The sequence below is a fragment of the Myxine glutinosa genome, chromosome 10 (genome assembly GCF_964187855.1).
Source record: "Myxine glutinosa chromosome 10, kmMyxGlut1.1, whole genome shotgun sequence".
Lineage (NCBI taxonomy): Eukaryota > Metazoa > Chordata > Myxini > Myxiniformes > Myxinidae > Myxine > Myxine glutinosa.
In genome coordinates this window covers 97,297,859-97,310,384 of record NC_136270.1, presented here as the reverse complement: position 1 = coordinate 97,310,384, position 12,526 = coordinate 97,297,859, and the positions used below count along the sequence as shown (strand labels likewise).

General features: G+C 49.4%; 1 protein-coding gene across 1 annotated transcript in view; it reads left to right on the top strand.

The window, feature by feature from the left end:
- The window catches only part of LOC137433398 (uncharacterized), a 320,088-nt gene that overhangs the window by 186,060 nt on the left and 121,502 nt on the right, over positions 1 to 12,526 (top strand). Inside the window, exons 19-22 of the mRNA XM_078785923.1 lie at positions 1,320 to 1,388; positions 7,325 to 7,396; positions 7,480 to 7,548; positions 8,928 to 8,999. Coding sequence (XP_078642049.1) covers positions 1,320 to 1,388; positions 7,325 to 7,396; positions 7,480 to 7,548; positions 8,928 to 8,999 — 282 coding nt within the window. The remainder of the gene's footprint in view (positions 1 to 1,319; positions 1,389 to 7,324; positions 7,397 to 7,479; positions 7,549 to 8,927; positions 9,000 to 12,526) is intronic.

Sequence of the window (12,526 nt, the reverse complement as noted above, 5' to 3'; positions counted from 1 at the left end):
GCCAGCCGCCAACTCAGCATCCTCCATCATACAAAGTCCTTCCTTGGCACACCTGAATTCCTATCCGCCGGACAAGGTCTTCATCCGTAGCTTGATGGAGTGCCGCTCTCACCTCTGTGCTGACTCCCCTGCCTCACATCTTGCTCAGCTTGACAACGTAAAAATCAAGACCTTCAAGATCATTGGAATCTGCGATGAAGCTGAGTCTATGGGCCTATCACTTCGCCATCGCAGGCAGTTTGGTGGTCTCTCTGTCTTCTATCGTCTCCTTTCTGGTCTTGCAACCCCTGCTCTTTCCACACTTTGGCCCTCCAAGTTTCTGCAGGGCTCATATGTTCCCCGTCAACCCCCTTCTGGTGAAACAACCTAAATCCAGGATCACTGCACACCTCCTCTCATATGTTCCTCTTTTTTTTTCCAGCACCTGTGGAATCAACTTCCACATCCTCTTCAATCTCATTCTTTTCCCTCCAGGTCTTCAAGACAGCTGTTCACCACTATTTCAGATCATCACCATTCCTAAACCATGATCTTTTCTACCCTCATTAACACCACTCAAATCTTCCTCCTTCCAAATTTCCAGTTTTCCCTCGTTGGAGTTTTCCTTCTGTATCCACCTTGTCCACCCCATGCATCCTCTCCTGCCCCTCATTCCTCCCCGCATCGATTGTTTGTCCGCGTCTGCCTCTATCTTGGCCTTAAACGTTGCTGTTGGTGTTTCCCCCCTCTCTCTACTGCTCCTTTTGCATGTTTTGTATTCGAGTTTTCTCTGTTACATCCTGACCCATTCAGTGTACCAGTTCTTCCACGAGTCTCGACTGTGTATACAAAAAAAAATCTCATCCCGCATACGAAAGTTTCTTTTTATTTTCTTTTAAAACCTAAAGCTACATATTTTGAGCATACCTATTATGTTCTGAAATAGTATTTTAATCCTAAAACAATTAAAAAAACAATTTATCTGAGCCTTGTAAATGTGCCCCGTCTCACAGAGCTCACCACCCTTGCAATTGGGATTTAAAGGTGACCATCCTGTTTGTACTTAGATTGTGAATGTTGAAGAACCCATCGTGTCTTTAATCTTTAGAAAAGGTAGATCATCGTGTGCCAATATCCAGTGTAGGTTTTCTGCCAATGGTGAGTTGTAGAATTCGCACTACCCAAGGTAACCTGGCATACTTAGATGTAGTTTAGGCACATTTTTGTTGCTTTTTGGATGTGGGTATTATATGGCACAGTTATGATGGGGAAAAGTTCCTTCTTCTGTGTGTACGTTTCCTTGCCACTTGGCTGCACTGTAATCTCTTGCAATATTCCAGGGTGACCCAGGACCAGCAGGGAAGGTAGGACAGCTAGGACCAAGTGGACATGGATATCCAGGCCCAAAGGTATGTTGAATCCAAAGTCACATTTTTTTTATTACCTCCGCCACCTAAGGTGGACGGGGGTTATGTTTTTACCCCTTTCTGTCTAACTGCCTATTTGTTGGTCTGTGAGCAGGATATCTCAAAAGGTTATGGATGGATTATGACAAAACTTGGTAGATGAGTTGGGTAGTTGAGCATGAACAAGCTGATTAGATTATGGTTCAGTTCAGAATCCAGATCTGGTCTATCAGTGGGATACAAAATGTAACCTCTTCAGCCTGGCCAAGGTATGCGCTCTACCACGTGCCATTCTAGTTGTTATAGAAATTGCTGGGAAATATATATGGTGCATTAAATATCCAAGCAATTCCAATTTCTTCAGTGAATATCTTCAGTTTCTTTGGCCCATGCACCCAAGTGTTATCTTACTATAATTCACCAAATGTCCATCCGTCCGTTCGAAGGTACCGCAAAAACGGCTGAACCGATCGCAACGATATTTTGGGTGGGGATTCCTGGGACCCCTCGGAGTAAAATAGGCTATATTGTTTTTCCAATTTTTTCCAAGTTTTCCAGTTTTTCCAAACACGATGGAATAATATTTACCGACATGAACAGTGATGTGGCTTTTGTTGAAATTCTACGTACCAGGAGAGAGTAGATCGACTCCTGATGAACTTTTCCGATATAAACGTGTGGCTCCAAAATAACATGGCAGCGTGTGCAAAGCGACAGAGAAACAGGTGTAGTGGCCGCTTCCGTGTTACAGATTCGGCGTGCACTCTTCACACACAAACGTGCGACTGAGAAGGACGTGTAGCGGCCGCTTCCGTTTTGCAGAATTCAATCTTTTTTCAAAATGGGCGCCATGTACTGTTTAGATTTTGATGATTTGCGTGTGATATGATTCAATGGATGTTTATATGAATCGTTTAAAATTTTAAAAAAGCCTTCAATTTCTGATATTTTGCCTTTTCATTTGGGTTTCCCAATTGAAGCCCCGCCCGTAGGGCGGGTACCGTTGCTAGTTTAAACAATCCTAAAATAACAGTTCCTGGAATCTCACATAACTCATCTGAGATCCGCTCTTTCACAATCATAACACAATTTTTTACCTGCCATGTGTTGCAGGTCTACAAGAGCTTTAGGTTGTTGTTGTTGTTGGGGTTCGTGTGGGGGTTGATTTTTTAAATGTGCACCCATTGGTCGGACAACTGCCAGACCACACCCACATCTGTCGCTTGACTCCACCCACCGAGACAAAATGATATCGCCATCATCTTGGTTTTCTGGTGGGCCTAACACATGAGGCATGTAGGCTTCTGCTGATTATACACTGCCCGGTTTTGTTGTGTCGGATTTCCATTGGATTTGTTTGGGCCGAGTGTTACTCACATTGTGGGACCCTGAAAAATCTAATCATATGTTGAATATTGGTAAAGTTTAATTTCAAGCTCATCAGAATGCCCAGTACGTCAGAACGCACAGTAATCAAGCATTACGATTTTTTTTTTTTTTTTTTTTTTTTTTTTTTTTGTATACAAGATCGAGGCTCGTGAAAGAGAGAACATTAATCACACAAAAAGACAAACCGACACATAAAACATATAACATCGGGAGCGGTAGACAAGATGGGGAGAGAGGGGGAAGGACACGAACACAACATTTGAGAGCAGGGACCGAGAGACATGGAGACATCGAGAGATCTGTGAGGGAGAGGGCTTTAGGGGGGGGGGGGGGCATGGGAAGGGGGGTGGTGGGAGAGGTATAAAACATATGGACACTGCCAGGACTTCCAGGAAAGAAGTTGGAATTTCAAACAAGGTGGATCTGGGGTGAATTAGCGGGGGTAGAAAAGATCAAGGTTTTGGATGGGGGAAGATAAGAGATGGTGGTGAACAGCTGTTTTAAAGACCTGGAGGGACGAGTGGGATTGAAGGGAGTGAGGGAGTTTGTTCCAGAGGTGGGAGAAAAGAGGAATGAAAGAGTGAAGGTGAGCAGAGAGCCGAGATTTCGGCAGTTTAACCATCAGAGGGTTGCTGGCAGATCTTGTGCGACCTGTAGGAATATTTGGGGGACAGAGCACAGAGAGAGCTGGGGGGTGCAAGGCCGGAGAGGAGTCGGTAGAAGACAGAAAGACCACCTACCTGCCTGCGGTGAGTGAGTGAAAGGCCCTCAGAGATAGCTTCATCGCGGGAGATTCCAATAATTCTGAAAGCTTTGGTTTCAACAGCGTGAAGCCGAGCTAGGTGTGAGGCAGGAGCACCGGCCCATAGGGGAGAACAGTATTCCATTGAGCTGCGGATGAAAGCCTTGTATGTGGTGAGGAGCTCAGGTATGCCGAGGAAGGACTTCACACGACGGAGGCTGCCCAGTCGGCGACTGGCTTTGGAGGCCAGCTTGGAAATGTGGTTTTCCCAAGAAAGATCATGGCAGATAGTAAGACCCAAAAGCTTGAGCGACAGAACTTCTTGGAGAGGATTGTTGAGAAAGTAGATGGGAGGGTTGTCCAGTCGATCTTTTCGGAGAGACATAGTAAGAGTGTGAGATTTGTCAGGATTGAAAGACATGTTGCACTTGTTTGACCAGTCTGTGATTTTGTCCAAGTCTTCAGAGAGTGAGGAGGCTGCAGACTGCCGATCTGAGGGAAGAGGAATGGAGCGGCAGAGAGTGGAGTCATCAGCAAAGAGATAGAGAGGATTTTCCAGAGAGTCGGAGAGATCATTGATAAAGACCAGAAAAAGCACAGGGCCCAGAACACTGCCTTGGGGAACTCCAGCCTGAACAGGAAGGGGAGATGAGAGAAATCCATTCAGGGCCACACGTTGACTACGACCAGAGAGGAAGTCCGCAAGCCATGCATGGAGATTTCCATGGATACCATAGGAGGAGAGTTTGGTGAGCAGAGCTGGGTGCCAGACCGTATCGAAGGCACGTGATATGTCAAGGGAGACAGCTCTGATTTCCTGTTTGGCATTGAGGACCTCCATACATTGTTGAGACAGCAGAAGCAGCATGTCCAGAGTAGAGTGACCTGGTCTGAAACCAAATTGATGATCAGAGATCAAGCCATTGGAGAAGAGGAAAGATTTCATATCCGAAGCAATGATGGATTCCATGACTTTGCTGATAATTGGGAGCAGGCTGATTGGTCTGTAGTTGCAAGGATCTGTTTTTGCACCTTTTTGTGTAAAGCGGTAATGTTTGCTGATTTCCAGGATGCTGGCAGATGACCTTGAGCAAAAGAGAGGGTGAAAAGAACAGAGAGAGGGTGAGATAGAGCGGCAGAGCAGGATTTTAGGACCCGTGGGCTGATGCCGTCTGGTCCAGTTGCAGAATCAGAGTCGAGGTTTGACAAAAACTCCTCCACCTTGTCAGGAGAGAAGGACACAGAGTCCAGGAGCAGTTGGGTTCGACTGGTAAAGGTGGGAACAGAGAGAGATGGGTTTGGGACACAATATTTTGAGGCAAACGCAGAGTTGAGGCATTCGGCTTTGTCACGTGCGGTCAACTGTGTGGCCATTTGAGGTAAGGGAGGGGATGGAGGGGGAACAAACACCAGAAACGGATTTGACCAGACGCCACCAGGATTTGGAGGAAGGAGACAGGTTTGAGAGTTCATTCTTCAGTGTGGAGAGATAGTGCTTCCTGGCACTCCTGAGGGTAGACACACACTTGTTCCGAGCTTGGTGGAAGGAACTGAGATTGCCTTCAGTTGGATTAGCCTTCCAAGAGGCAAAGGCAAGTTGTTTCAGGGCAACTGCCTCACCACAAGATTCAGTGTACCATGGACGGGAGGAAGGGTAAGACAACTGAAGATGAGATGGGATAAATCTGTGCATGAGAGAGAGCAGTTTGCTTTGGAAGAATTCCCAGGAAGAATTTATGTCAGAGGCAGTGGAGATGGGAGACCAATCCAGATGATTGATGGCTGCTTGAAGACCGTCCCAGTCGGCCTGAGTGAAATGCCAGACTCGTCGACGCTGAGGAGGCTCTCTGAGAATGGCCAGAGAGATGTCCACTTTGACAAGCACATGATCAGAAGAACCGATTGGAGCAGAAGAAGAGCAGCAGACATTAGCAGGGAAGTTTGTCATAATCAAGTCTAGAAGAGAAAATACTCCATTGGCTGAGATCCGGGTCGGGAAATTGACAGATTGTGTCAATACAAATTGTACAGATTGATTCAGATTATATTGAATCTACAGATTATATATACTAGGACGTGCCCGTACGTGGGTGCCCGTTCCTTGCCAAAAAAAAAAAAAAAAAAAAATTTGTGTAGGGGTGTGTGTGTGTAAATATCCTAGGGCGTGCCCGTACGTGGGTGCAAAAAAACATGCGTGCAAACAACAACAACAAAAAAAAACTTTGAAACCACGTGGCAGTAACGACCACAGAACCCCCCCCCCCCCTCTATTTACATGAATGGTTTGGTCCATTCGCAACGACTACAGAACCCCCCCCCCTCTATTTACATGCAATGGTTTGGTCCAAAGCGAACGGTTTGGTCCATTCGATGTGATTCGATGATTCGATGTGAATGGTTTGGTCCATTCGCAACGACCACAGAACCCCCCCCCTCTATTTACATGAATGGTTTGGTCCATTCGCAAAGCCCTCTGCAAGCTCTCTGATTGGTTGAATCGTTTTTTGGACATAGCTCGGTATGCCCGAGGGCATGCCCGTACTATATATATGCCCGTACTATATATCTATCTAAAATTATATCCCCCCCCTCTATTTACATGAAATGGTTTGGTCCATTCGCAACGCCAAAGCGAACGGCGAACGGCTTGCGAGTACAGTGACAATCCCCCCCCCTCTATTTACATGAAATGGTTTCGTCCATTCGCAACGACCACAGAACCCCCCCCTCTATTTACATGGAATGGTTTGGTCCATTCGCAACGCCGGCACACGCGATAGCTCGCTGCTCTCTGATTGGTTGAATCGTTTTTTGGACATAGCTCGGTAAGTAATTGTCCGATTAATATGAAACCTTGAAAAGGCACATCCTCGGGTCCCCAGCAATATACCTGGCAAGTGAAAAGTATATCGGACCCGTGGTTGTCGAGAAACAGCGGTCACAGACAGACAAACGTACAAACGTACAGACAGAGATTACTGGAATTATAGATAGATACAGATTGTGTCAATACTTTATATACAGATTGTGTACAGATTATATACAGATTGTGTCAATACAATACAAACGATATACAAATTACTAGAAAAAAAGTGTTGCATAATTTTTAAACTGCCCCATATTGGGGTTAAGCAATCTGTGACTGTGTGATGAATCAGCTCGTTCTGATATAACCGTAGCTGGTATACCACTTCACTGATGATGTCATCATTATCATGCTTTTGTTCCCCATTGGGAGTACTTGACAATGTACTAAGTTTCAAATTTTTGCATTCAGCGGTTTCCGAGAAATATTTATTAATTTATTCACGTTTCATTCATCGAATCAAACGACTTTTACTTTATCAAAAATTATATAATGTACAAAGTGTCCAAAATGTAATATAGTGTTATATATGTGTAATGTAATGTACAAAAATTGAACAAAGTTTCATGTCCCTCCATATTAACCCATTTTGTGAGTTTGTCTGCAAAGTGTACAACAAATTACTCAAGATAGGCTGTCGTATGTATTCCTGATTGTCGTTCTCATCATCTGGTGATGCTGGCATCTGAGGTTCAAACTTCATCTATTGTTGATATGACTATTGTCCACTAATGTCACGTTTTTAATGTGCTACTGTGTACGTAGTGCTTTCCCAAATGATGTTTTATGTTTCATGCATTTAACTAGTTGCACGCACCTTGTGGGAAGTATGGTAATCTGTCCAGATGTAATCTCTCCATAAAATATGTGAAGGTTCTTAACGTCAGCTGTCATGCTGAGGTCAAGACAGTGGAACTCATGGTTTGTACTTCTTTTTTTCAGGGTATTCCAGGAAATCCTGGTGCAGCAGGTTTTCCTGGCATTCCAGGTTCTGATGGCACCACTGGCCAGAAGGTGAACGGTGTATTTATGTGATTGCCCAGGTGACCATGAGCAACAAAAAGAGGGATATGAATGTTTGGGATGTTTTCTTCCAGGGTGAAATGGGAATGCCAGGACAACGGGGACTAGAGGGACTTCATGGTAAAGGTGTACAAGGAGAGAAGGTAAGGTATAAAGAACTTTATGATTTACATGATCTTCAAGAACTTTCAAAGCTATCTATCTAATATACTGTATATATCAGGCCTAGTGTGAGTGTCTTGCTTATATACTGCCTGGCTTTTTCCCAGAACTGATCGAGTAATGTGTTTTGTTAAGATCGTATGTTGAGGTTGTAGTGATTTGTTAGGTTATTTCGGAATTTCTCCGAAATAACCTCGTAGAGTGGGTCCCAGTGTCCGGCCATCCGTGCGTATGTCCGTTAACATTTGACTTAAACAGCCTCTCCTCCCAAACTACCAAACTGATATGGACCAAATGTGGTACGATGCATCAGAACAGCAAGGTCTCATGGGGTCGTGCTCCCCATCCAGATGCACCCCCTATAACGTGGGGTGAAAAGGGGGGTTTGCCCCAAATATTGGTATTTCATTTGAAAATCTCAGAACCTGCATGGCAGATCCAGACCAAACTCACCACGAGGCATTGGGACCATGATCTAACCTTAAGTTGTGCGCCTCATGATCGTATCTCCCCTGGAAAGGGGGCTTCAAGGCCTCCCTCCCCTAATCCCTCATATTCACTAAAACATATTTTTCTCACAAACTACATAACCGATATGGACCAAATTTGATACAGTACATCACAACAGCAAGGTCTCATGGGGTTGTGCTCCCCATCCAGATCCGCCCCCTATAGGAGGCTAAAAAGGGGGTTTCACCTCAAATTCAGGTAATTTATTTTAAAATCTTCTCAGAAACCATGCAGCAATAACTGTCAGGCCCCACTGGGCTATTTATTGTATTTACAAAATGAAGTTAAAGAAAATAAGTTAAAAGAAGGGAGCATTTTGCAATGCCCAAGATTGGTAATTCATACAAAACCATAGGCCAGCATTCTCCAATTAGTCATGCAGGTAATATTTAAATACATATTTCATTGAATTTCCCCCAGGCAATGTCGGGTACTTCAGCTAGTTTATTATATCGGCATAGGTTGGCGGAGGGACGAAATTGAGATCATTAAAAATGGGGAAAAAGAAAGGAAGAGAGAATGGTAGAAGAGCAAAAGGAAGTTGAGGGGTGTGGGAGATATGGAGAGAGTAAGAGAAACAGTTTAGTACGAGAAAGCAGGAAGAATGGCAAATGTGTGTAGTATAAGTGGAGCATGGGGAGGAGGAGGGAGGGGAGAGATGGAAATGAAAAATTCCACCATATTTACATATACCTAATAAAACACATTCCTCTTCCTGTCTTAGCCATCAATGTTTTATCCACTTAGCCATGGCCTGCAGCAATGGGATACTTTTCCAACCTCTTCATAAGAATGAAGGTGCATATTGAAATGAAAAAGAGACATTATGTGTGATCCTGTGTATTTTCAGGGTGATTCTGGGCCATCAGGATCCAGAGGTTTCCAGGGACCACCGGGAGTTGCAGGCGTCATGGGACCAAAGGTTGATCAAGCTACGATGCCATAAACACTGCTCGATGCTAAAACTTATTTGGTCTATTTGTCAATGTCAGGTCTTAAATGTGTTACATGCTAACAGTAGCAGACCGGGCTGACAAGATTGCCGAAAGGTACACACACTCACCTCTAAGGTGCCTATCTTGGGTTTGAATTCCGACCCAGCTATAAATTGTCATTCCCATGTTTCACAGGCTGGGTGAATCATCAATGTGTGTGCCATCTCTTGGATGGACGTTAATCTGGCCTGGGTGTCCCGTCTGCCAGCATTCGTTGGTGACTAAGAGTAACAGGCGAGTTATCGCCGGCACCATGGCCAAATTCCTGTCCTCACTTACAGTGGTCCTAACCTACCCCTTAGCCAATGATGCAGCCTTGTGCTGCATATGAAAGAAGAAGAAGTTAAACGTTTATTGAACCATTGGGGGACTTTACTGCAGGTGATGAACCTTCGAGTAACCTTTGTCAAATATTAGCATATCTATCGTGAAATCTCGTACCTTTTCATTCCCATCTGAATAAATGATCGTTTTAAGGCCATTTTCCCCGCTAGAGGGGGGGTTAGCCTTGCGGGCCCCATGACAATCATGGTTCCCTGTTTTGAGGCAATGTTTTTTATGGCCGGATGCCCTTCCTGACGCCAACCCTTAGTCGCCTCTTACGATGTGCAGTGATACGGTGTACCTATTCTAAATCAGGGTACACACCGTGATCATTCATCCCAGCAAGCTGGTACTCAATTTGTCGACCTCGGAGGGATGACAGGCTGAGTCAACCCCCCCTGGCATTAATTCAGCGATCGACCAGGATTCAAACTCAGGATCCTAGGATCCCAAGCCGGCACCCTAACCGCTAAGCCAACACCAGGCTACATAGCTCATAATACATAGCATTGAAGTGTGGTGCTGCGCACACACTACTTGCTTGCCAAAGAGGTAGGCCACAACGCGTTTGTTAAAACAAAAGAGTCTTTATTTCGAAAGCTCGAACTGCAGCACTGAGCGGGCTCGAGCTTAGAGCCCGCATATATGTGCCGAGGCCACACCTAGTCCTCGGGCGTGGCCGATCGGTCGAAAGGCGGGGCATGTGCCATCGGTCCCCGCCTGGGCGCTCGCGCCACCCACTGGTGCGTGGAATTATTGCCCCTTGTGCCCGCCAGAATTCCCGCGCATCTGAAGGGTGAGTTTGTGGGGAAGCCGGATGACCCGGCCGAAACGCCCCCTGGCGATGGGTGCAGGGCTGGGGGGTAGCGGGCCGGCGGGGCTGGGGGGTGCCGGGGGTCCGACCGCCGGGTGGCGGCCTCGACGCGGAGGCAGAGCTGCTGGCGTGGGTGCCGGGGGTCCGACCGCCGAGGTGCGGCCTCGACGCGGAGGCAGAGCTGCTGGCGGGGGGTGGTCCGGATCGAGGTGGGCCGGCTTGAGGCGGTCCACGGAAATGCGATCCGGGGCACCACCGATGTCGACCGTGAAAAATTTGTCCCCGGTCTCCAGTACGTGGAAGGGCTCGTCGTACGGGGGCCGTAGCGGTGCCCGGTGGGCGTCGTGCCGGATGAACACGTACTTTGCGGTGCGAAGCTCCGGGGCGACGTGGGAAGGCGGGCAACCATGGTGTGCCGTTGGCACCGGGGCGAACCTCCGGGTGGTCTCCTGAAGGGCGGAGCGCTGTTGCGCCGCAGACCAAGGAGCCGTGGAGTCGGGGATAAATTCACCTGGTACCCGCAGTGGTTGCCCGAAGACCAGCTCCGCCGAGGACGTGCGCAGGTCGTCCTTGGGCGCCGTCCTGAGGCCCAGCAGGACCCAGGGGAGTCTGTCGACCCAGCCGCCGTCGCAGAGGCTGGCCCGGAGCGCGGCCTTCATGGAGCGATGAAAGCGCTCGCACAGGCCATTGGCCTGGGGGTGGTAGGCCGTGGTGCGGTGTAGTTTCACCCCGAGCCCATGCGCCACCGCAGCCCAGAGCTCCGAGGTGAACTGGGTGCCGCGGTCGGACGAGATGTCCGAGGGGGCACCAAACCGGGCAACCCAAGTGGCGAGAAAGGCTTGCGCCACCTCAGCCGCAGACGTCGCCGCCAATGGGACGGCCTCCTGCCACCGTGTTGTGTGGTCGACCATGGTGAGGAGGTGGGTGAACCCTCGCGAGGGGGGCAGAGGTCCCACCAAGTCGACGTGCACGTGGTCGAACCGCCGCTTGGGCACCGTAAACGGGGCCAACGGTGCCTGGGTGTGGCGGTGGACCTTTGCGCGCTGGCACGCGAGGCACGTCCTGGCCCAGTCGCGGACGTCCTTCCTGAGGCCATGCCAGACGAACTTCGCCCCGACGAGTTTCTGGGATGCCCTCGCGCCAGGGTGGGACAGGCCGTGGATGGCGTCGAACACTGGGCGCTGCCAGCCAGTGGGCACGATGGGGCGAGGCCGCCCGAGGGAGATGTCGCATAGGAGGGCCGTGCCCGCGGCGTCGAACGGCACCTCGGTGACGCGGAGGCCCGTGACGGCGGTCCGCAAGGCCTGGATGCCGGGGTCGGCGGTCTGGGCCTCCGCCATCCAGGCATAGTCGACCCCGAGCTGGACCGCGTGCACGACGGACCGGGAAAGGCAATCCGCCACCGGGTTGTCCTTACCCACCATGTGACGGATGTCCGTCGTGTACTCGGACACGGCAGAGAGGTGGCGCTGCTGCCGTGCCGACCATGGCTCGGCGACCTTGGCCATCGCGAACACAAGGGGCTTGTGGTCAATGAAGGCCGTGAACGGCGGCCCTCCAGCAGATGGCGGAAGTGTCGGACCGCCAGGTGGAGCCCGAGCAACTCGCGGTCGAAGGTGCTATAGCGGTGTTCGTGCGGGCGAAGCTGCCGGCTGAAAAACGCCAGCGGTTGCCAAGCACCACACACCCATTGCTCGTGCACCGCGCCCACCGCGTAGTCCGACGCGTCGGTGGTGAGGGCGATCGGTGCATCGGGCTTCGGTACACCAGCATGGTGGCGTCGGCCAGAGCCAGCTTTGCGCCCGCAAACGCCGTGGCCATCGGCTCCGACCATGCGATGTCACCTTTGCCCGGCTTGCCCCGAAGGGCCTCGTGCAAGGGGCGGAGGAGCCGAGCGACGTGGGGCACGAAGCGGTGGTAAAGGTTTACCATGCCCAGGAACTCCTGGAGCCCCTTGATCGTGCGGGGCCGCGGGAAATCCCTGACCGCCTCCACCTTGGCCGGTAAAGGGACGGCCCCGTGCTCGGTGATGCGGTGCCCCAAGAAGTCGATGGTGGCGACGCCGAAACGGCACTTGGCGGGGTTGATGATTAGGCCATGCTGGCCCAGGCGTTCGAAAAGCGTGCGGAGGTGGAGCAGGTGCTCCTCCCGGGACGCGCTCGCGACTAGGATGTCGTCCAGGTAGACAAACAGGAAAGGTAAGTCGTGCAAGAAGCTATCCATAAGCCGCTGGAACGCCTGAGCCGCATTCTTCAACCCGAAGGGCATCCTTAGGAATTCGAAGAGGCCGAAAGTGGTGATGACGGCCGTCTTCGG